At 38.4% G+C, this 26008-nt stretch overlaps 1 protein-coding gene across 5 annotated transcripts in view; it reads right to left on the bottom strand.

The window, feature by feature from the left end:
• Nucleotides 1-25667, bottom strand: part of KLC1 (kinesin light chain 1) — a 49189-nt gene extending 23522 nt beyond the window's left edge. For 4 of the 5 annotated variants that reach the window (XM_080394860.1, XM_080394859.1, XM_080394861.1 and 1 more), the window contains exons 1-5: nucleotides 8147-8408; nucleotides 5132-5362; nucleotides 3037-3115; nucleotides 863-1088; nucleotides 247-334 (exon numbers count right to left, since the gene is read on the bottom strand). In XM_080394860.1, the coding sequence (XP_080250986.1) occupies nucleotides 247-334; nucleotides 863-1088; nucleotides 3037-3115; nucleotides 5132-5362; nucleotides 8147-8407 (885 nt within the window). In that variant the 5' untranslated portion in view covers nucleotide 8408. Of the gene's footprint in view, nucleotides 1-246; nucleotides 335-862; nucleotides 1089-3036; nucleotides 3116-5131; nucleotides 5363-8146; nucleotides 8409-25257 lie in introns of those variants that run through there. The other variant, XM_080394863.1, reaches the window with a different exon arrangement.
• Between the last annotated feature and the right edge of the window lie 341 nt (nucleotides 25668-26008).

Genomic DNA, 26008 nt, shown 5'->3' with positions numbered 1-26008 from the left:
ACAGAAAATCCATGCAATCCCAAATCAACTATATCATTTATGGTGAAACTGCATTGAATAGAATGCTCAAAAGATATGTTAAGTATTTACGAGAAAACGAAGAGTGTTACATTTTGGCCTCCTACCTGTACTGTTTAGAGATATGCCAGGTCTTAAAAACTTTCCTGTTGAGTTTAATATTAGAATGAGTTGAAAAAAATTCAGAGAAAAACACAACTAAACATATAATATTGCATATGTACAAACCGCTGGATGATCTTTGCCCAAAGTCTTTTCACGGATAGCCAAGGCATCATTCAGGAGATTTGCTGCATCTTTGTATTTGTTCTGGTCTCTAAATTTTAGAGAGTCATAATTAATACTGGCGATTCAGAAAAAGTCATAAAAATGAAGCTGACTTAAATAATGGCCTAAAGATGCTAGTACAAAATAAAAATAATTGATAATATGTTCAGAAATCAAGAAGTAAAAACATGAAGCCTGTAACTGTAAAGTTGTTTGCTGGCTGAGGACTAGCATCTACTACTACTTTACACTGTACAATTTATACCTCTAGATTACCTGTAAGTGAGTAATCAAGACAAGTCCCCTCAATAGACACCAAAAAAAAAAAAAGTATCAATCCCAACTTCATTCCCAAAGCGAAGGCGCAGGCAACAATGCAGTAATGTGTTTGACCTTTAAGTACAGGGAGACATACAAATATTGCAGGACCCTCTTGAGAGTTTTAATAAAAATCAGGGAATGGACAATAAATGGAATGGAAAATAAAAACAGTCAAAAAATGTTAGTCTCAACATTTAACAGGTTGTAGCCAAATATTAACTATTTAACTGATATATATCTATGTCAGTATACAAACCTGTACACCAAAGCAAGTATGTTCAACATTGTGGCAACATCAGGATGATCATGACCTGAAGTCTTCTCCAGATCTTCAAGAGCTTGTTTACAGAGAGGTACAGCAACCTCATATCTACCTTGGGAAGCATACTGGATAACAAGATTATGAAGGGTCCTTAATCTTGCTGGAATTTCATAGCCACCTTGTTGGGCAGCAGCTGCTGCACTGCTATGCTGCTGTTGAACTGAAAGAAATTCACAAGATTAAATGTTTAAAAGATGACTGTAACTAAAACATCTAACAATACTCCTCAATGACACAAAATGAGACTCGCTTTTATTTCTTCAATACAAAGCAGTATTTTTAGACAAAATATTTCACAGCAGTCATGCTGTCATGAAAAGCAACAGTGAAAATATGACCATTTACTCCTCATATTCTGTCCAGTATTGTATTAATATTATTTTACACTCCTATTAGCTCAAAGGGCCAAATGTAATAAACCAATGAAGAAAGCAGGACACTATTTCAGCTCAGCAAATCATTAACAACTCTCAAGATCATATCATAACTTTGCACTTAGAAATATTGACATTTCCCTATGGAAAGGAACATTATCATAGGCAAGCCAAATACCTGCAGAAAAGCTCAAATGATTTGTCCTTCCTCCTTTACTCTCCTTCTCTAAGCATACAAATTCTTTTTGTTTCCCTTTGTCTGCTATACCAAGGAGTACTTCAGGTTGGCACATAAAGGATTAAAACACCCTGGATGCCACAAATAACAATTTCAAGAGAAAAGACACTGAGTCAAAGTCAGTGTCAACAGTCAGGTCTTACTTAATAACCCTCAGGGCTTGGCCACTCATTTTCCAGTAGCTCCTAACCTTTGGCTGTTGCAACACCCACCTTCCCATCCCTCCCAAAAATCTGCTACCCCTTTTCTCTTCATTTGGGAGATTTCTGGGAAGAGTGAGAAAATTCCCTCTTACTCATTTTCATTAAATTCTAGACAACAGAGGATAAGGGCTCCCTCCAGCTGTGAGCCCGACTTTCTTCTCTGCTTTTTATTAAGCACAAAATGCTCTCACAGCAGCTGGGAGCCTTTCTATGTCAGTGGAACTACACAATTCCAAGCCTACACCCACAATCACTGCCTACCACAGCACTGAAGCATTTCAGTATTTTTCCTGAAGGTCAAGGAAATTACTGACATTATAAAGTGAAATAAGGTAAAGTGACTATGCAGGTAGATAGACAGCTTTGCCATTCAACTTTCCTGCTGCAAAATTCTAGGAAAGCAAGGATAAAACTCAGGCGAGAATTCACGGTCAACATTAACCTATTCTAAATTCTTCAAGTCCTCCTTCCATTGCTGGCTATGGATAGCATTACCATGCTATCAAGAATGTAGTGCATCTTGTGTATGTGCCCATAAAGGAAATTTGAAAATGCTGATTACAAACGTGGGACACTTCGGACATTTTTTGTGAAGTCATTTGTCTATTAAGAACCATTGTACTACTAGCATGATATTGTAGTGTATATGGAGCAATACATTATATAGTATCAGCTTTACACCCATATAACAGAACATGTCACTAAGCGAGGCTTATCTATTAATGGCTTCTTTCAATCACACCACCAAATCTCTACCTTAAACTTCACTGCATATTCATCAGTCCTTCTGACCTGATGACAGTACTTCTAGAATGAGTAGTAAAACTAAGGAAGACAACCTTAGCGAAGGACAAAAGATTATATGAGAAAGGCTTCATATTGAAACCTGCCCCAAAATGTTAAGTCAGATCATTAAAAAGGTCAGTAACAGAATTCACCACCTGGTCAGACCATCGAAGAACTTCAATGTTTCAGAACCCGCCTCAGTCACTTGGAACAAACCTTTTCCGTTCTGAGGCCCACAGGAAAGAGACTGCGGGGCAAACCTGAACTGAAGCCAGTCCCAAGAACTTTGTAACAGCTAGTAAACACTCTTTAAAAACCTAAGCCCCAGTTCTATACACATCAATGTACAGAATGTGTATCAATGACTGGTTTCCTTATTCTAGCAGAAGCATTCACCACTGCTGCTGTGTCCCAGAGGACACTAAGCATGGATTGATTTTTGTAAAGAGCATCTTTATACTCTGCATTGCAGAAATACACTAACATTGTAATCTGAAGTGCACTTACTTCCTTGTCCTTGGTCATCTTCATCATTGGGAAATAAGTCATCCAAAGGCTCTTTGGTGGAATCCGTATCTTTATCCTCCTATAGAACAGCCCCAAACCCAAACAAATTGTTACGCTTAAATCTAAGGCATAAAGGGACAGTCCATTTAATCACCAAAAGGAAAACTCTACATCCAGAACTTAGTAATTGACAAGAATAACATTTCTCATATATGTTTTATGAAGGTCTTATGTTCAAATGTATTTACATACTCTGTCCCAAAACAATACAGGACACCTTCAGAAGAGCCAGGAATAGAAATCAGGTCTCCTAGATTTCAGTCTCAATTTAAGCACACAAGAACACATCTGCTATTCTCACAGAGGCATTATACCTTATGAAAGTACCCAGTGAAGAGTGAGCGCTACTGAACACAGAATTGTCCACTGTACTTTTTCAGTTCTAAACAAAGTTATAGATGGGCAAGGAGGAGGAATAAAGAGACTTCCATTTCTGAGTACTCAACTTCTGTACAAATAATAGGTTTTGCAGCTGTGATCTCTAAGGTTCAGAAAGGAAAAAAAAAACTGCTTGGGAGTCATCTCCAATAGTCTCCATCCAGAATCATATTAATTTCTGCACAATCCATTAGTGTATACTGTTCTTAAACATCCAAAGATCATTCCAAATCCCACAATTATGTAAAATAAAGAAACAGATCATCCCTCAATCCTGTTTCTTAAATGTGAAATCTACACAGTATAAGCAGTTGAAGTTCTCAGAAACATTAATCTCAGTAAGGAGAAGACCCAGGAGCAGAACACATTCCTATTTTTCTGGCTCTTCATCCAACACCTTTTCCACAAATGAGCAGACAACTGCTGCTGCTGGCATTCAAGTTCAATGGTGGCAAAGTGGGTGTTCTGCAAAAACAGCAGATTGGTTGGACTAGATCTCAGATGGGAAGTTTGTAATTTTAAATGTGCCGATTCCACCCCCATACTGAGTATATACAATTGACTGTTTTCAACGGCTAACAACAGAGATTGTCCATATGTCCATAAAATGCTTTGCTTACTTTGAGCCTATTTGCTAATTAAACTTCAAATAATGGTGCTATTTGGGCCACCTGCAGATTACAGTTCAACAGTTAGCACATCAAAATCCTAATATTCCCTCCTCCTACCCCTTTCCTAAACTGGCTTCACTGGAATTATTCAGCTACAAATAAACACCAATTCATGAAATAGCACTGAAAAGTTCCGCATGCAATTGACCAAAACAGCTCTCACTACTCATAATACATTAGAAAGGATTTAGTTAAGCATGACTAACACACACGCATTTACAACCATTATGTTGCTAAAATAACTGGTTATGAAAACAGTTCTTTCCAAGACACAGCTGAGCAGGTCTGAACGCACAAAATGAGATCTTTCCCTATAGTGCTATCTAACTTAAGGAAACAAAAGAAAAGGATACCAAGAAGGGCAAATAATTCAGAAGTCTTTTTAAGTGATAAATTACTTCTGAAAATTAAAATTGTATCCATTTTCTCTCTGAATCTAAGAGCATGTAACACAATGGGCTAGCTAAACACAACCGAAAACATGCGGATGATCACAAAGTCTGACAGAAGGTCCTGAAAGGGGGTTCAGTAACATCCTATCTTAGTATGACTTCTCAACAGATGTAACTAGACAAAACTTAACTATTTTTCTTGCTGTCAAAATAAGCCAAAACCCTTATGTACTTAGGATCTCTAATATTTTACATTCCTCACTTATATGAACTGTTGAATTTACAAAAGGAATTTTTTTGTTTGGTTCTGGTTTCTTTTTTTTCAGCTAATATGATACTAAATATTTATGGATTTTGATTCTCATATGTATTTTACTATCTACACACAACAAAACATGTACTCTCCTAAAATAAAAATGAGCTGAACTCTCAGAATCTTCCTGCAAACTATGTGACACTGGTATAAGGTAAGCATTTTAATGACAAGTTTATGTGACAGACAAATAAAACTATTCTATCTGTCATTTCTTGGTAACTGGGCAGGTTACAACACATATGTAAATGTAAGGTGCTTTTCACTATACAGCTACTTACTGATGGTGAAATATCATCATCATATTTTTTTAATTGATTCATGAATTCTAGATGTTTCTTTTCTTCCTCCAGTTGGGCCACAGATTGCTCACTTTTCTGTAGTTTCTGTTGTGTATTGGCTAGTTCATCCCGTAGCCACTGATTTTCCTGGCATAGCCGGCGAACCTGAGCACGCAATTTCTGCTTCTCTGATTCCACTGCATTTAAGTGATTTGACAAGGCCATCATCACCTAAAAAGGAGAAGGTGTCACATGACATACTTTCTGTACAATGCAGTTCCGTATTTAACATAAGCTTTTTATTATTTAAAACCTATGTCAGCTGTGAAATCTGGTAAACATTCACACTTCTGTTATTTATACATCTGGTTCTCACTTTTCCTCTAACATTTTTTACCATTTGTTCAGCCAGAATTAACCTAGAGGAACTCTTTACTAATGGTTGTTTTCCATGATGCTATCAGAAATCAAATTGTTTTAGAATTCCCTGAAGATTACATATAATCTTAAAATATATGAAAACTTTGAACTAGATTACTGAAACTGAAATCTTTGTTCCACTCCATGAAATGGAGCAGTGATACTTTTAACTTGAAGGAACACAAAAATAACTGAAGAACACAGAGCTCTAATTTAGCAGCTTTCAGACAAAAAAGGATTCATATACATGCTTACAGTTCATAAGGATGAACACCTCAGCATAATGATAATACTTCAAAGGGACAATTATACTGCTGAGATCTAAATATGCAACTGAACACACAGTTTATGTAAGCACTTTATATATACATATCATAAGCTTGAGTGTGTAGACATTCACTGTATTTGAACAGTCACGTTACAGACAAAAAGTAGAACAGCCATAAAAGCAGCCTACTTGGATTGGGGTTTTTGCTAAACAAAGTTAAATGAAAAAGGAGCTTGTTAAGTGAAAGCCGAACAGTACATACAGAAGATATTCTCCCTTCTCTGTTTATACAACCTCCCACTGATACACATAGAACAGCTGACAGCAGTCCCTTTACAGGAAGCACACCTTGTAAGAATGGGCCACTGGTGATAATACAAATCTTTTAGATGAGTTCAATATCCTCAAGTTATTAGCATTTTACCACCTCAATTTCATGTTTCTTTAAAACAAAGTCACCTTGAAGTGTTTTTAAACTAAGTATTTCATGTTAAACTAGTGTCCTTAACTGAAATTTCAGCTTTCAAAAAATACATCAAGCCTTTAGAAACCACTTTTTCCTATAAAGGCATGAAAACCTCCAGGTATAATTTCCTAATACCAGTCCAAATCTCCGTACTTCAGCATCTACCTATTTACATATTCAAAATTGTTAATAATTTAAATTACTTGGACTAGTCAAACAGTGGCATTTGTAACATAAGAAAGTACACACAAAAGAAATCAGTGACAATAGGGTCAGTATTCAAACAACACTGTACAAGCAACAATGGCAAACTAAACTCCTTTGTAATCTTACTCTCTAGAATTAACTGAAATAAAATTTTGATTAGTTCCTTCAGCAAAGTCAGTTTCATTTTCATGGAAATAACACTTATGTCATCAGACCTACATTCACGTCACAAAAACATCCATAAAATATTTCCATATCTTAATTTAAATACTGCAAATAAAAAAAAATTACATTGTTGCAACCCAAAATGCGCAGGAAGACTAGGCTTATCAGGTCTGAGAGTAGTAGTTTGAAGCATAATTGCTTTCCTAACAAAAGCAGCAGTTGCAAATTTCTTGGCTCCTCAGTGCCACCGTTCACAAAACACCATGTGGGGCAAACAAGGCACTAACATCCACAACTGCGGCTGATGAATCAGGTAAGAGTGAAGAAAAAGAACTAGCTTTTCAGAGTGCCAATACCATCTCAAAGTTCTGAGAGAGAAGTTACTCATTCACTCCTCTTCACGCACCCATAAAAAGTAACTCGACTATTGCAATTGCATCCCATATATCTTCTGGTATTTTCTTCCAATACAAGGAACTGAAGTTCATATAATATACTAAGGCCTGACAGTCTGTACCACAGTGTCCAGGGCTTCTACATTCCCATGTCTGGTAACCTGTATTTGTTCATCATTCTCTCAGGCCTCAGTTCACCATCAACCAATGCACACAACACAACTTCCAGATCACCAAACAATAATAGCTCGATCCAGATAAGATGACTGATCACAGTTACGCATCAATATAAAGCCTACTAATGTAAAGCTAACTCACTGGCGTTTTCAACTCATTTGCAAACACTCTGCCATTTTACACTTAACAACTGTGTCACATCACATTGTTTCAGGTTCTTGACCTAGTACAAAATACCCTAAAGTTGGACTGTAAATATAATCCTGACATCCTGACTAAATGCATCTTAACACTCTACTTCTGCAGACAATATCTTCATCAACTAAGATAGTTCACAGAAATCAGCTCAGAGTCCTTTCTTTAACACAACCGTGAAAGTTGTTCAGATTCTGTACTCAATTCATAACCTCTAAAATGCTTTTAGATTCAACTTTGATTTAGTAAAACGTTCAGTAAAGAGTAGAGATGCTCAATCTCCAGAAGCATCATGAGCTACTATAAAGAATCTCATAATGGAATATAAACATGAATTTAAGGTTAGGCACAGCTCAAAGATTAGGGCAAATTATTTGTCTGTGTGTGAGACCTCCCCATGCAATAATTTAGAGTTAGAATGCACACGCTCAGATCTTGAGCTGCTCAAACACTGCCTACCTAATGCCATGGAATAGGCTAAATACAAAATAGCAACTGTCTCACTGAAGCAGCCACGAGCTCAGTTATGAGCTTCAGTGCTTTTAACACTGAATGTGTAATTAGTTCTGCAACACAGCAAGACAGTATCTACCTCTTAGTCACAGCAGTCTTTTTCCTTAATATACAATAGCAACATAAATGTCCCAGCACATTTCTAATATTTAGTAAGGCAAATGGAAGACCTCAGAGTCTGAAACGCTTTATTTCTACTGCAATTTTACCTGTGCTTCACTAAGGCCAAGCTCCAGCATTTCCAGTGACTTTCGAATCATGTTTGATTTTTCTTCAACCAGATTAGTCTCATCATCTTTCTTCAAACATTTCAGTGTTTCAAGTAAGCTCTGTAAAATTGAATTGTGTTCATTCTTCAGTGCCTCTAGTCCATTAATCACTTGCTTAGTTTTGGCAATGATTTCATCTTGAGTAAGCTTCTCCAACTTCTCTTCCTTTAAATACACCATTGTGGACATGTTTTCATACATTCTGAAATGGAAGAGTACACTAGTTAATCCAAAAGTAAAAATAAAATAAGCTGAAGTTTTCCTTTAAGAAGTCATTACAACATATGAATCTGAAATGTATTTTCAGAATGTAACTGTATTTTTGCAAAAATTTTACAGTGTTTTAAGTCCTGGGTTTGAACAGTGTTTCAAATTTTCCAGTTTCTATTTCCAGATTTAGTATTAACAATAATTCATAAGCCAAACAGGAACAGAAAAAAAAATATATACTACAACACAGCAGAAGAATTTCTGATGAACACTGAAGAACAGGGCTGCATCTCCAAGATTCTAGTTTGTGCAAAAGCAAAGTAGCTGGTGTAAGAAGACATACTGGAATAAATACAGCTACGTGTAGATGCCACTGATATACACCTATCTTCATAAATATCCACAAAACAGAGCTTGAAGAATTTGAAGAAATACCATCCAACACTTTAAAAGCGTCCATCGTAAGAAAAGTTACCCTTTTCCAGTAAGAAGGGAACACCACCTTCACCCTTTTCCAAGGGCTAGAAAAGCTATTATCACTACGTATTTTGAAAATAACAACTACCCCCTAAGATTACGTTACATTCGTAATTGCCTACAGGCCTAGATGCAGCTGTTCTGAAGTTGCAACAGCTGTCTCATGCTGGGAAAAATGGCTTGTATAGCACAATTCTTGCAAGAAACACTCTACTGTGCTATTTTGTCCATACCTCACGCACTACATTAAGGCTAGCAAATTTCAGAATGTTTCTAAACACCTTTACCAAACGCAAATGAAGATCAAAAAGAATTTAGCAATTCAGGTATCTGTACTATCACACATGCTATAACTGAACTGACAAACAAGTATAACAATGTAAAAAATACAAATAGAAGACACAGAAATCACTTGACCCTTTTTAAACTTCACCAGAAAAATGTTCTATAGCAAAAATAATTGAGGAATTGCTCCTTTATATTTAAAAGATTTATATCTTTGAGCGAACCAGGAAGTATAAATTAGAATAAAGTAGGAAAGGTTTCTCAAAAGCAATAAATTAGCACATCTATATATGAAGCCACTTGGGGAAAGGTCTGATTAACATTTAAAATGAATTAGCTAAACTGTATTAAAACTTTGTACAGAAACAAGTCTAGTTTTAGAAGAAAGCAAAAAAAAATTACCATCACTTACATCTTGAGTAAGAGTGCTATAAGGAACATGCATATATGCAACACTTCATGAGAAGAGCCAAAGAATGTGCTCTTACACTTTTGTATTACATTAAAAAAAAAAAGTTGCACTTTCTGTTTATATACACTCAAATTACCCTCTCTTTTATGATCTCCTGCAACACATCACCTAAAAGGCATACCTATTTGTCACAAAAGTGCTGTACACTATATTGGTTTATTTTTTAATACTCTATTGTCTGAAAACACAGATAATTTGGGGAAACAGTGGATATGGCTTTACCACGGTTTAATACAAGAACTTTGTATTCACAAATACATGTAACACAGAGCATATGCATCTGTATAAAACATCTAACCTACAATGGCATAAGAAATCAACTCACCAAAACCTGATGAGCAGAATGATATTTACATATTTCCCACTTATGACCTGAGAACTATTACCCACAATTTTTAAATAACATTTTTAAAGCACATACTCTCTAAAACTGTGTGAGTCAAATTTGTAAATAAATGCTTATAACACGTACAGTCATATAAGAAATTGTTACGGATTATGCTAAATTCAGCATACAACTCAACCCTAATTACCGTCAGCATGCTTTCATGCCTTCAACTAGCAATTTCCATCCTGAATGCAAAGAACTGAACCTTTGATCATAAGGAAATAAAACCAGCAGAAGACATCTAATGAATAGGGACTTCCATTTTGTATTAGAGAAGTTCTGAGAAATAGGATTTTTAAATACCTAGAGTTTTTCTACAACATTCTAGGTTAAGTACATGATCATTTGTCTGTCTTACATGAACAGTAGTATCAATTCCTTCTGTGTGCTTTAGTCTTTTATTGTCATTCTACACCGAAGATTGAAGGCAGGTGTGTGCATGTATGTATGTAGCACATGTATAGATGCAGTTTAAAAAAAACGGCACATTTTAACCCCTTATTTAGTAGAAATTAAATGAATTCTAGGTGAATACAGATAAATTAGCAGCCATTCACTGCTACAAAAATAATACACAAAACCAAGAAAGTAACTACTAAAATCTACATTAGGCGTTGCAATGGTCAAGCTCTCATGCAAAAAGAATAAAGGAGCCTGGAAAGTACCTATCCAACATGAAATCCAGCCAAAAGACACATCTGTGTGCACAGTTACATCTACGGTGTGATACTGACACTGATTTATTACTTTAAGGAAAAATGGTTGTCAGATCATAGACAGAATCAGGCACATAGCTCTGGTTGAACACACTAAGCGTGCACTTAAGGAAGGGAAAGCTGGCACAGAAGCTCTGGAAGAAAGGAAAAGCGGGTTTAAACCCAATGGGGCAAAAATAATACTTAAAGCCCACCAGAGCAGTAAACCTGCTTTACAAATACACACTTCTTGTCTCAATCTGGTGGGCCAGATTTTTAGCCACCTCATTCTAAACCAAAAGTAGCCATAAGCTTTCACTGCCTCAGAGCTACCAGTACAAGCAACTGTACCAGAGCTGGTGTCCAGTGAAAAGGTTACAAGACAGACTGATCCGAAGGTCCACGCAGCCTGGGAGAGGGATTCTCAAATCTCCTCCTGTGAAAATTGTTTAGCATCCTAATCTCTCCCACCGACAGGAAAGGAATGAATGTTTCTGCATAGGTTTTGTCTGTTTAAATGATCTCTGTGAAAAATGCTACAAAAAAATTGGACAATGTTGTTTGGAGTTTTATAGGTTGTGCTTGGGAGAATAATTTAGAAAGTGGGAGGACAGCATGATAAATTACGTGTTTGTTATCAGATCTGATTCTTTGAAGGAGTAAGATTAATAAATAAATGTCTAATGTCTTTTTAAGAGTAGTATGGAGGTGTGGTGCTGTTTCCATCATTTTTTTTACAAATGTTTTACAAAAGGGTATTACCTACTCATCAAACAAGACCATATTTGAATACATAATCATACAACTAGTTTTCCATACCCTGAGGCAGCAAATCCCATACAGGAAGCAAAAAAGTTAAATTTGTATGCAGGAAGTAGGCATGCATGTATACAGAGGAAAAGAGACAAAACCTACCGTGCCTTTCTATTGTAGCTTTTCAAAAAAGTTAATTCTTTCTTCCTCTATCTTTTCCCCACAGAAAAAAAAAAAAAAAGGGGCATAGTCAAAGGCTTCTTAAGCCTCCACTGCACTTCAAATTTTACCTGTTATAGAGCAGGAATTCTAGACTCAAATATTAATTTTTAATTCAGTGTACAATTGAAAACAAACAAAAAAAATTAAATGTACAAAGGCTTAGTTGGAAAACAGAATTCTGGATGAGAAGAAAAAAAACCAAAATGCAATGCAGCCAGAGTTACAGACTAGCCATCTGGCTTAAGCAATTTACATATCGTATTAAATATGTGCCTGTGTAGATCTTGAGTATTTACCTTCCTGGTTTACTTACCACAACACAGACTATGCTAAAGTACTTTCCAACACTAAAAAAAAAAAAAAAAAAAAAATCAAGCAATTTTTTTCAAACATAGAAAAAAATTAATGAACTTGGACAGATCAACATAAAAAAGCCCTACAATGACAACACCTAAAGAGAGTTTTGCAGAATTTTGTAACATGCACTCCAATCAAAGAAATTGATTGGGAATAGCAGGAATCTGAACTAAAGAAAGCATAAGGAACACAAAGCCAAGTCAAGTAACCTCTGGTATAATCTCATATACAAACAACTTAAGCGGCTGTATCTTTAGGTATTTTGTTATTCATAAAACTTTCAAACCAGTTGCACTAGTAATGCTGACAAGCACAGTTTGTGCATAAATTCTCATATGGGCATAACACACATCACAGCTAGTTACTTAAGATCCTCAACTCATATATTTAAGGATCTCTCAAACATAAATAGCTTTTCCTACTCAGCTGCTTAAAAAAAAAAAAAAAAAAAAAAAGTGTCATTTCCCTGCAGATCACCTCAAAGAATTCTTCAACCAGAACACAAAACCGTATGAATCCTTTGCATAGGAACACTAATAAAGAAAGAACATTTTTCTAAGAAACCCAGAAGATACTTTTTTTTCCTCTTTACTAAAGATTAGCCCAGGTCCTAAACACAAATATAAAAACAAAAAAATAAAATGGTTCTAGTTTTTATTTTGATTTTCTTGCTATGTACCTCTAAGAATTCCCTTTCTCAGTATTGACGTTTTCATTACTTGTCAGCTTTCAAGTACTAAAACCTTGGAAGATAATCTTTTAGCATCTCTAGTGTCTGATCATTATAGTTTTAAAATACAATCTGTAATACAATAAAATAAAAGTTACAAAAATAAATCCCAAAGTCCGTAAACTGCTGTGACAAGCCAAATTCTTCCTAAACTCTTTCCTCTGAATATTAGTTAGCAGGTAGGATAGCTGAAAATTGCAGAATAATGTGTCTGCATGCAAGAAAGAGTAAATCATCTTCCTAACATAAAAGCTACTACAAGACTGGCCCAAGCCGTACCTACGGGCCCTGTCATCTACAAGTACAATACCAATTCCACAAGATATAGCATGTACTCATTTGAGGGGTTTGTATCTCCAATATGTACCTATCAGTTCACTGTTTTGTAACAATAATCAGTCTATTCAGACCTTTTAACCCTAATTTCACTCTTAGCTCCTCCTTAATGAAATGGCAAGGCTCAGCATCCTACATCTGGCATGCACCCGTTTCATTTTGTATTAGCTGCAAATTACAAGTCATTAATTCCGGGCTCAGACCAAGAACACATCTCATTACACACGGAACACACCATCTTGAAATACTACGAGCAGCTTTAACTGCTAATCTTCGTGATGTGGAAAACTACCTTCTCAAACAATCCGCACAAGTCACAGGCCATCCAAGCACAAAAAGAAAACCACCAACAAAGGCAAGAGATGAAAAACTGTCTGCGAGGGACACCAGTAGTATGTCAGACACTACCTTAACCGCACCCCTTCCTAACAAGGCAGCTCGGCGACACACTAGTCAGAAATGGCAAGGATGAATCACCCACTGATGTCTTTCATATACTTAGGTATTTGTAAACGGACTCACACAAGAAACACTCCAGTCTGAATGTATTGCTGTTATGGTTTACAGTCAGAAGTCTCCAAACCTGAAAGAACAATGGTTACTTACATGTTTTTAAAAATCTAAAATGTTAATTTCTCTTTCTCTGTGAGGCTATTTCTGCTATCACAATTCATATTGCCATACATATGAAAATTTATAATCTTTCTCTTTTTGTTTGACTTGCCCTCCTTTTAAGTAATTAAAAGGATCCCTTACACTCAGGAATTTCATTCCACTGAGTATGTCTAGCTCCACAAAAGAAACAGAGTAGCTTTTCCTTCTTGACAAATTCAGGACTATAGCTGAACTGCCAATGCTATCTATCAGTCTTTTCATCAATCTATATTTGAATCCACACACGAGCCTCTACGGAATAAAAAATCTTGGACTCCACCTGCAAACAGTGTCCTGCTGGAGGTCAGACTTAAGGTATGCTCGCTGACCCAGTTCTATAAACAGAATACGGCTGCACTTCTGTACTGCCTCAGGTTTCCAAATACGTGATGTCAGAAAGACTCTTTACAATTCAGTGCCCATGGACACAATCTACCTTAAAAATAACTCAGTGAGGACAATTAGCAGCACATACTGGAAGCTGTAGAAGTTTAGCATTTATAAAGGTAAATGCACTAATTTCTGAAGAAATGCACAACAAGCATAGAACAGCTTGACTAAAATGTCTAAATACCAAAAAACTTGAATACTGGCAGAGATTTCCACTGGACTAACGTGGCTGTTGCTTTTCTGTTGAGAGTAGGTGCAGCCTACTCTCCGCACCGCATCAGTGGGAAGAGGCTGCACAACCACGTGTTCTACCCCAACATTACAACAGCATCCACCTCTGAAAACAACTGCATCAGACTCCAGAAAACTCCAGTGGCTATCAGTAACCCCACCCACTGCATTAAATTATGTTTAAGTGAAGAGGATTATGTACTTGTTTAGCTGAAGAACACAGCCACTGTACATTTGCCTTGATAAACATTGGAATCTTTTAATGTCACAGCCTGCTATTAAAAAAAAAAAGCACACCTTTCAGATGAAAGCTTTAGATTCTTTGGAAAATTAAAAAAATTAAGGAGAAAAGCAGGCTAACAAACTATTGTTTGCTAATAAAAGATATCACAGCAAAAATAACCCCTATAAAACCTGTAGCAAGGGTGAGGCTAACAATTTGCTTTGAGAAAGCGCAAGCTAAGATCTGCACTGCTGAGAAAGCACAGGCTATGAAGATATGCACTGCTGTGGGGTCCTTTATTTAGATTTCTATAGCACACAGCATAACCACTAATGAAGCGCATACTGTTTCTCAGCAATCATATCTGCATGCTTCTAAGGAACAATCTTAACACTACTGTGAAACAGAAAGTTTTGCACATTTCAAGGATAACTGACAAGTGTTAAGAGTATTTTCAACCCTCATTCTTTTGTAGCAAGTGAACTATTTTCATTAAAATTATGACTTCCTGATGAAACAGTCAATTCAGTAAAAAAACTCTACAGTATAGAAGTATTCAGTGGCTTAAAAACATCCTGTAACTACACAGATTATTTTTCCTCTTAAATAAAAGGCTATTATGGTGTCAATCCCTTGACAGTACTTGACTGAATAAACACTAGCTACCAGCTAGCATTTCAATTATCATGATACAGTCAAATCCGTATCCTTTTAACTGCAGACAATCCAGATGACCTGCCAGTCTAACAAATCTCTTTTTGATTCAATCATATCTGGAATTCCATAACGCTGCTGCAGACCACAGCCAAATTCCACCTTCCTCTTCCTGCTCACATAGTGCAGTAGACACAGAGACCCTCAGATGATATGGCTACCCCCCAGACACATTATTATGCCTGCTCCCATTATTTATGTAAAAGGAATCAAGGGAAATTATCCTCTTTCTGGCATACTTCACCCACTACATTTTACCTTTCTGAAGTCCTAAGAATAGATAGTGATTAAAACACAGAATAGCAACATATGCTAAGATCACTGTGGATTATTCCTCCTCTGAAAAGTGGCATCTGTTTAGATCCTACAATCAGTCTGCACGTATCATAAGCATGTTAAGAGAAAAATTTATTCTCTGTATACATTCCCAAGCTCTTCTAGCATCTTGGGTTTCAAATGAAGCTGGATGGAAATAAGATCCTTCTATGCATTTGTTATCACATCAAAGATTACTCTTTGTCAAAGCTGAAGCAAGTGCAAAAGAAATCTGACAGGCGTGTGTCTAAGGCAGTTTAGTAGACCCAGTCAAGATTTTAAAGGAACTACACTAAAATCTGTACTTTCAAGAAGATATCTGTTTATTAAATCTTTGTTAATTGAGGTTACTATCATTATTACAGATTGGTAGTACATACATACTTCCTTACTCTAAATCTAAACCAGTATACTTAGCAAATATCCTCAGACCTGTGGCAAGATCAAAACTGTGCTCTTTTCCAGAATAATAAAACTGAATACAAACCTCTGCTGCTGTTTGGTAGTCTTGGGCAAAGAGCTCTAATGCCAATCTGTTCATTTTAGTTATGTCGATGCAATTTCTGCAGACGGACAGACTGCAAATCGCAAAGTCTCCTGCCCCTTGGAGCAAGGGAGTTGTCTCTTCTGTACTACTGCTGTGTCAACAGCAAACAGCGTCTGTTGATCTTCAAAGCCAGCACTTCCTTTGTTTCCTGTCAGCACTAATAAACACTTCCAAGCAGCCAACGGACCCCAAGAAATCAGAGCATTTTGCCCGTTCACTAGAACCCTGACACAATATACCAGTCTGGGCTGCACAGGATTTGCCTAGTGCTTATGACCACAAAGCACACTTCACTGGATCATTTTAACAAAATAATCATGACTGTATTAAGAGTAGTTACATAAAGACAGATTAAACATATTTAAATGCATCAGAAGGCAGAAGTTGAAGTATTTAAAAAATCATTGTATTTACCCTCAGTTACCAAGAATGCTTGCCACAAAAAACAAAGATACATCAGGAAAAACGAAGGGTAATTTTATTCAAAAGAACTGTATTGTAGTTTAGTATTTTGTAGTTACGAAGATGTGCTTCATAAATTACCTACTTTAAGTGGATTGAAAGGAAATTTTGACTGTGTTTTTAAAGAAATACTGTCAACAGTTTGAGTTACAAATCCATCATCATTATCAAACTCCACAGTTTTTACCCTCAATATTCCAAGAATCTACATTTATTTCCTCGTGGAAATGGCACTTAGCTCTTCATGGATTTGCCAACTTGAGTAGCCATGCCTTCAGTGAATCTTGAGTCTCGGTAAGACATTTTTAACAGACTAATTCTAGCTGTTGAGAGTCTCTCAGACTGGAATAGGAAGGTACAGTAACATCAAAGTTGTTTTCAAGGATACTTGTCTTGCAATTTTAAGCTGTCAATAATGTAGACAAAACATTTTTTGAGCTTGACTCTAGTGCTTTCATTTTGTATTGTTATTTTTGGACAAGAACTGCTTTATTGACTAATCAAAGTAAGCATCCATTTAAGTTATCTATTTATCTTAACTCTAAATAGCACTTAGGCAAAAGCACAGGAATGTTCCCATCAAATCAGACTTCTAGAATACATTAAAAACACCATCAGCTCCCACTTACTAACATCAGACCTATAATCTTAACCAAATCTACTTTTCATGGCCTATCTATAACCATTTAAAAAAATGCATGCAGGAAGGGCAGAGAAGGCCACATCTTGCTTGCCTCATATTATTGGATCTATGTGGGAAGCTTTGCTGACTACTGCGAGTACAGATTATGTTGCTCTTACATGCTTGAGGACATTGAAGAGAAGGGTTATTTGAACCAAAACAAGAAAACTAGCAATTTCTTCTGCAGACATAAAAGGAACATCCATTAGCACTGCTTCAGCACACACTAGCCTTAGGTTTAACAAGTCCTTAAATCTGATTCTGAAACTACCTAACAGTTTACATTAAAATGCACAAACTGTACGCAGTCTCCCTTCAAGTCTTGGGGAAAATAGCCTCCCCCTGCTTATTCTTCCATTAAAAAGTGAAACAGAATGACTACAGAAAAAGAGAGTTGCACAATTAAATTGTTCAGGCACTGTCCTTAATATTGACAAGGAATTAATTCTACCCCATTAAATATTACATCAAAATCGATACTTTCAATGGCAATTATCAGACTAACAGTTTTTTACACCTTACAAATTTCATTTCACAGAAAGCATACCAAATGATGCAATCATCTAGAAAAATAACCTTGTATCAGTCACTGTTTCTTACCTACTACAGCAGAGAGCTGATTTTTCTCTAACGTTGGAAATAATTTCCTTGTTAAGTTCCCTATAATCTGTAGGGCTTACTTAGATGCTCTGAACTCTACTAGGCCAGGAGGTACAAAGCAGTACAGCAGGTACTATCCCAGCATTTGACAAAGGCATCTTAATGTTCTGTGCACTCACACCTGAGGATCAAACAATAGTTTTAGCCCTCTCTCCATGAACTTCCACATTCATGATTTATCTTAGTTACTGCTGGGGCACTGGGTGCTTGTTTGGTACTCCTGAAATACTGGCTGTGGTAACACTAGCATGACAGTTCTCACCGTCCTGCTGTGGTACATCACTCTTCTGGAGGACTGACACAGAACGAGAGCACACATTAACTGTAAAACAGACACATCAGTAGTAAAAAGTTATGTTTTTAATATTACTTTTTAAACCACTTCACTTGGATAAATCTGTTTTGATAGCATCCCCCTACTGAGCCTGGTAGAACATAACATGAGATGCACAACCACGCCATCAAAAGCAACATACCACACACTTGCAAGTATTGCTCTGTGTGCAGCCAGACTACAGGCCAAGAGAAAAAAAACGGAAAGGCGGCTGGGGGGGGAGGGGAGAAGGAAAGAGGTAAAAATAAAAAAATAAAAAATAAAAAAAGAGTCAGCAAGTGTATTTCCAGACCATTTGTTAACAGAACAACTGGGTGGGGGATCAAGATTCAATGGCCACACAAACTCACAAACTACAAGCAGGCACTGTAATTCAAATGCCACTGACTAGCTGTCAAAAAATATACTGTGCATCTTTGCTCTCTATTTGCATTCTGCATGAACTCCAAACCTAGAAATTTTTACTAAGTTCATATATTCTATCAGTAACATTTTAAGTGTGCTCTAAAATCAACATGCAGCATATTTTAGCTTTAAAGTACTGTGAGAAACAAATGGATACTAGCTGTATGACAAAGACTTAATAGCGGAGTAACTGAATCATTTATCTGCCTTTATCTCTTTTCTGAACTAGGGAAAAGAGACGCAATTAAGTAACAGCAAATTACTGGGACACAGTCAAAGTCACCCTGTGGTGCCTCTTGTCTTTCCAAAAAGTATAGGATGGATAACAAGTCCTTGAAAAGTGAGGACATCTGGCTAAGACACCTATCAGTACCATACCAAAACATTAGCCGTCATCTCTGCACAGTTTCTTAAGCCCTCAGGAATGCCCACCAAGCACCAGCACTCTGTTCAGAACCCTACAGAGCGGTTTTACAACATCCTCTCTGTTAACATCCATTCTGCCTTACAGCAGGCATAGTGGTCACTTCTCAAAATGATCGTTACCTTCCCAAGGACTCATTCATTCATACCTCTACTAAGACCTCTAGGTTACTATCATGTGTGCTACCATACTGCCAAAGATCATCATGACTCCTGCACCCCTCTGTATTTCAATACAGTAATATTCATTGTACTGAATGCAAGCGGGTTACATCCAGGGAAATGGTGAATATAAACAATTGTGCATTCTTATATCTTCCACACATTACTGCCTTCTATGTACAGAGGAATTTAAAGACAGACACGGCCACTGACTCACCTAGTCTGGCTTCCTCTAAACCAAGACCACGAGCATTCACTCACCAAGGCTATGTATAGTTAGAAATAATAACCTGGTAACGCACCTCCAGCCATACACTTCATTCGCATCCTCCACCACTCCAGCACAAGCACTCCTGTCCATAATAAATCATACCAAAGATACGCTCCTTTTATGGATTGTTTTTCAGTCAGAGGTGAGGGGACAGAAAAGGAAAAGGTCCAGGACACAAACACAGCCAAAATACACCTATTTCCCCCGGCTGTCATGCAGAGAGCTGTGCTGACAGAATGAGGACACGGAACAAGCAGCAGGAGTGTGAAACTACATAAACCAGCACTGAGGCTGAAGAAAAGTTCAATTATAGCCTTAGAGATTGATCATCTATTCTGTCAGCAGAAATGTCAGCAGAAACATTTTAGGAGGTTGTTGTCCTCCTATCTCAAATCTGCAACCTCCCCTATATCCTCACTGATTACCATCCCACTAGCTGCACTGATCCGATTAACTGCAGCCACCCTCTACACTGAGGCAGGGGTGGGGGTAGAAATCCCACTTTTTTTAATCAACCCTTCTCCCTCTAAACTCCCCCTCAATATGGGGGGGTTGGGGGGTGGGAGTGGTGGGGGGAAGAGGCAGGGAGGAACATCCAGTTTAAGTATGTGAATAAATGAAATGTTAAAGGTGAGGGTGTAGTAAAATCCACTCCAGGCAAAGACAAGAGGGATGAAGGTGTAACAGCAGTCTCTGAAATGGAAGCTGCTCAAACTGGAAGAGAAAGATACAGCTGTGACTTTCCTACACTATTCAACATGACATTGTTTCATAAAGGAACACCCATAAAAGCACTACGTCTTAAACACAATATTTTATTTGGGGGGCGGGGAAGCAAAAAAACCCAAAAAAAGCAGAACTTCCCCCAACACAGAACCTCCCCTCCTCCCCTGCTAGTCTGTAATCTGTAAAACATGCTTTGCAAATCTTTCAATTGCCATCAGCTGGAAGGAGCAAACTCAAGATATATTGCAGGAATGCAGTTACTGCAACCTCTTAAAAAGTTTGTGGAACAGCACACACACAACTAATAGCACATTGCAAGTAATCTTAATTTTGTGTTAACGTTTAACTACTTGTGCCATCTCCTGACAAAGCACAATACTAGAACACTATAAAATATTAGTAGTAACACGCTGCCAAAAGGGGTAGCAGCCCAGAATTTAAGAAAGTTTATGAATATAACATCAGTGTTTGTATGAATTGCAAATTACTAAGAATTAAGATATAGCATTATCTGATAATTCCCAAAAAAGTGCTGTCCTTTAAAAAGACTGATTTTTATATACAATTTTTTTTAAGTAGTACCAAAAATTTCAACTTTATGCCAGACATTTCTTGACCTTCTGAATGTTAATTAGCACAACATCAACTTTGTAAATGGTTTGCTGGTGTACATAACATAGTAAGACGACTGTAATTAGCCACCTCCTCAACCCTACTGGTATGTAAGGAAGCCAGTACTACCGACTAGACTGGTTACATCCCTTGCTCTATCCACTTTAAAATTTAATAGCCAGCTACAGTTCTAACATAATCCCAGAAAAACACAACCTTAATACGATGAATGGGGTTTATGGCAGATATTTACAAAAGAACCAAAATAGGAAACTGCTCACTTTTAAACTTACCTGCAAGATATTTTGCTGCTTTTACCTGCAAGCAAGACTAAGATACTGAGAAACCATGTAAAAAATACTACATCTAAGTATGCAAAAATTTGGACTAGAAGATGATATGATTCCATGCTTCCTAATTTTAAGCAAGAAAGATAACCAACAATAATTATTTGACAAAACAAATTCAATTTAATTCTACGTACATGTCAAAACACAGCTTCTAGAGTAAAGATTGTTTCTGATTGCACTAAAAAGACCTAAGTAGCAGAGTCCATGGGAGATAAGCTGGATTCAAAGAAACAAGCAGTGATTAAATCAACACACAGATACTATTACTGGCATCTGTTTTCTTTGCTGACTGAATCTGAAGAAACTGCCAACCATCAGAGATTAATTTTCTTTATACATTGTAAGAAATTAGCATATCCAGTGTTAACTCTGCGTTAGTGTTCACCCTCTGAGATCAACTCCTTTGTTCACATTCCCAAATATATTATGGGTACTGGAAGTATACATCCTCAGTCCTCATGCCTGCCTATTCACTATGGCCTGTCCTTAAATATATTAATTATCTAGCACAAAACCCACCATGTATAGTGTCATCTTATGTCTGACACCTGCAAAGCACCTCACACAAAACCCTATGGAAGTAATTCCTCCATCACTGAAAGCATCTGTAATTCTGGCTCTGACTCTCTAACAAAGTGCCCAATTTAAATTCGTAAGATGAAGGCAAAAAAAGCATCTCAGCAAATCTAAGCCAGCATTAAGTGCACCTTTTTCTGGTCAGGCATTTATTGATTAATTAATTTTTCAAAGGAACCACACTTATTTCTACAGCCTGCTTTCAAAAGGGAAAACATTTCACTAAAGAAATTACTGGGAAAGCCTTAATACCTCAAAAATGCCCAAAGCCAACTGTGACTCAGGATGTAACTATTATAATCAGTTCTAGTTTGAAGTCAAAAAATTTATTTTTTGAATGCACAATCTGTCTTTGACTGGTACTTGATTACCACAAAGTATTAGACATTCCATGTGTCATGCTTTTGTTTTAAGGAAAATTGAGAGTTAATACTAACGTGGTTTTCTAAACTTTGGTCAAGGTAAATGCTATGGTCTTATAAAACAATTTAAAAATACTTTGGAAACACAAAGTATTATACAGGCTGAATTAAGAGAAAAGCCTGTGACTAGCCACTTTATTGCAATGATGATGGAACTGGTCCATTTCTACTATAGTTGTATCATACTGAACACCACCCTGGACAGACTACAAGAAATGTTTATTTAAATAGACTTAGCATGCTCGTCCCCATCACTATCTGCTACTATGCACTTCAACATTAAATACAGAAGTGTATTTTGCTTATTTATGAATTGACTTTAATTTCCTTGTACTCGTCCGTCCGTCCCTCGCTCGTCCTATAAAAACATTACTTTAACAAGTATTTGTACACTGAATTAAGTTTCAAAATAATCATGACCTATGCATCTGAGGAGATGCTATTAATCCCAGAATAAATCCAATTACACATCTGCCAGAAAAACCAGAGGAAGAGGTGAAAGAGCAACTATATAAGCCCATGTCTCAAGAGAAACAGAAGCTGCATTAAATGGACTCAGAACTGACTATGAGGCTGTAATATTTCCCTGAACTCCTGATGGAGACATATGTAGATACGTGTGTATAGAGAAGTAGACACACATACATAGCTATACAGAGAGAGATATATACTGTATAAGAGCACACATGTGAGGGTTTTCTGACATCATCATAGCAAGCTCTTCATAAACAGAGGAAACAGCAATTGTTCATATACACCTTAAGCATCTACACAGTATTATTTTGATTCTTGTATGTCAAAACCATTCAGAACATTGTATTCTGGACTCCTGCAAATTTAATTAACAACTGTGTATGCAATTTCTCTTCTGTCAAACACAGATCTTTCCAAAAATCAATTTCCATTAATAAGGCACTGTTAGCATATCATAGTAATTTGACAAACAGTAAATGAGGCTATTTCACGAGACATTTGGAAGGTAATTTTATTCTCTTTATTATATATGATAGCATGTTTTCTTTTATTAGAAAGCTAAGGGAACCTAAGCTTTAATTGCTGTTAGAAATTTCTGATTACAGGAATTAATCAGTTCCATCATCATCCTTCAGAAACATAAGGTTGCCAAACTTTAACTGCAACATGATGCAGAAGTGATACTGCATTGTTGTGCAAGTTTCAGGAACCGACAATTTAAATTCCCTGCATTTAACCTTGGTTCTGCATTACAGAAAGTCCTTATCTAAACGGAACCACTAGAGTACTCCATATCTATTGGAATTTCCCAAAAAGGTCCTCTTAATGTGTTTACAAAAATAATTGTGCAAGACCTTACAAAATACAAGGTCTTCTGCTCAGAATCACCAGATGGATCAGCTTTCTCTCTGCTGCCATAAAATGCTGAATGTGTTACTTTCAATTGTATCTATAATCCTAGGGTTATAATATCCTCTATGGTGTTTTGCTGAAGCTTCAGAATTCATAATCAATTAAAGCTATTTTCCAAAAGACTTTGAAATCAATTGTGCATTCAAAAAATCTGAGATTTTCAGTTTTGTTACGGGGGGTGGGGGGTTTGCTTGGGTTGGGGTTTTTTTGGCTTCTTTTAATTAAAATGCTAAACCATCTAAATCTCGAAGGTTCCTTTTCAACTTCCAAAGCACACGCTTTGGACATAAGTTTCCTTTTTAAGTGATGTACAAACACAAAAGTGGAAGTGAAAGAGACAATTACTTCCCAGAGTAATTGTTACTAAACCTTCTGCCAATTACAAGAATGCAACAATTAAATTTTAAAAGTCTTCATCTATTTTAATCTGTAACTGTGAAAGTATTTTATATCACAAATGACATTTGCTCACCATTTTTGCTGTCCAAAGCAAATGATAAAAACAAACTTTCACTTTTTTCTAGCCCTTTTTATTTTCTGGTTCTGTATTATGATTCTATGATTCACGTTTAAATCACATACACTAATGAAAATCACTAACAGGAACAAAACAAAAAAAGAAAGAGCACCACCATCGATTTAGCAGCCTTCAAAAAGGCAGGCAATAGCACTAGATGATGCTATTTTGGTCATCAAAATATGCTTTAATATGCCTAGAACACAGAATTCAGTAAAACGTCAAGAAGTTCCTGCTTGTGATTATAGATAACTGCTATGCAGATCTACAAATCGGGCACCTTGTTACCTAAAAATACTAGGAACATAAAACCAGAATGAGTAAGATCTTGAAGTGCCTTTCCAGTTAATCTCTGCCCTAAAGATACAGTTGTCAATTAACTCAGTCATGCATTCGTGTCATTTTACTAGAATAATGCGTCCCTAATCAATGCTTTTCTTCTAAGTCTGGAGATCTGGCCAAGGCCCAAGTCTACAAATCGCCTCCAACTACAGCACGATAGGTGACCTGCAATATATAAATCCGGTCACTATTTACAAAACCCAAGGAAGCGCGGTCCTCGCCTCATCTTTCACCATTTCCGAATCAGCCCCGGAGTAAGCCCCCTAAGCCAAGCAGTGAAGCCAAAACAAAGCGCGGCTGGCCCCGGGGCGACGAGCCGGCCGGGCAGGAGGGGCGAGGCGGCGCCTCCCGCACCCCGGCTCGGCCCAGGGTCCCTCCCAGGGCGGCGCCCGGCCCCAGCCGCAGCACCGAGGGAGCCAGGGCAGCAAAAGGGGACAAAGCCAGGCCGATCCCCGGCGCCTCCGGGGGGTTCCTTCTTCCCGCAGCCGCGGTGACTGTGACAGAGCTTGACACAAAACACCGAAAAACCACCTCCCTCCCAAAAAACCCACCAACCCCCACCCCTCGGCGCTGGCTGTCAGCGGCGCTGCGGAAGGACCGGGCGGCCCGCGCAGCCTTTTGTTGTTTGCGTAGCCGCAGATAAAAACACAAAAAATTTACCACCTCCCCCCAGCTGCCCCCCGGCAGGGCCGCCCCGGGCGCGGGCAGCTCCCCTGGCTCACCGCTCGGTGCTGCAGGCTCGGGCGATGTGCGCAGCGCTCGCTGAGGCGGCGGGGGCCGCGCAGCCCGGGCGGGGGGGCGGGGGGGAGGCGACCGGAGGAGGATGTCAGCGATGGGCGGGCGGAAGGGAGGAAGGAAAAGGGTTTTTTTTGGGGGGGGAGAGGACTGAAGAGAGGGAAGGAAGGAGGGAGGGAGGGAAGAAGGGAGGGGAAGAAGGGAGGGAAGGAGGGAGCGGGTCAGCACCACGGCGCCCTCAGTGCCTCCCCCGAGGCGCTGACAGGCCCGGCCCGGCCCAGCCCGGCCCGGCAGCCACGGTGGTCAGCGCACGGCCTGGCCCCGGAGGAGCCGGCGCTGACAGCTGCAGCTAGCCACCGCCACCGCCCCGGCTGCGGCTGCGGCTGCCGCTGCCACCGCCCCTGCGCCCGCCCCGCCTCCCCCTCCCTCCCGCCACCCCGCCCGCCATGGCGGCTCCCCCTTCTCCTCCCACAAGCCCCCGCGCGCCCTTCTTTCCCAGCGCCCCCATGACGTCACCCCGCCCCCGCGGAGGGGATCGGGCCGCGCGAGCAGGGGGCAGCGCGAGTGGAATGGCCGGCGGTGGCGCGGGGCCGGCCCGGGAGGGAGCGGAGGGATGCTGATGAAGGCTGCTGGGCGCTCAGGTGCCAGGCCTCACGCCGCCATCCCCGGGGCGGGCGGGGGCCGCGCCGACCTTGCTGAGGCCTGGCCTGCCTGAAGCGTGTGTCTTGGGGCGGGGGG

The sequence above is a fragment of the Falco punctatus genome (assembly GCF_963210335.1).
Source record: "Falco punctatus genome assembly, chromosome: 7".
NCBI classification, from domain to species: domain Eukaryota; kingdom Metazoa; phylum Chordata; class Aves; order Falconiformes; family Falconidae; genus Falco; species Falco punctatus.
This window is presented reverse-complemented; position numbering and strand designations above follow the sequence as displayed.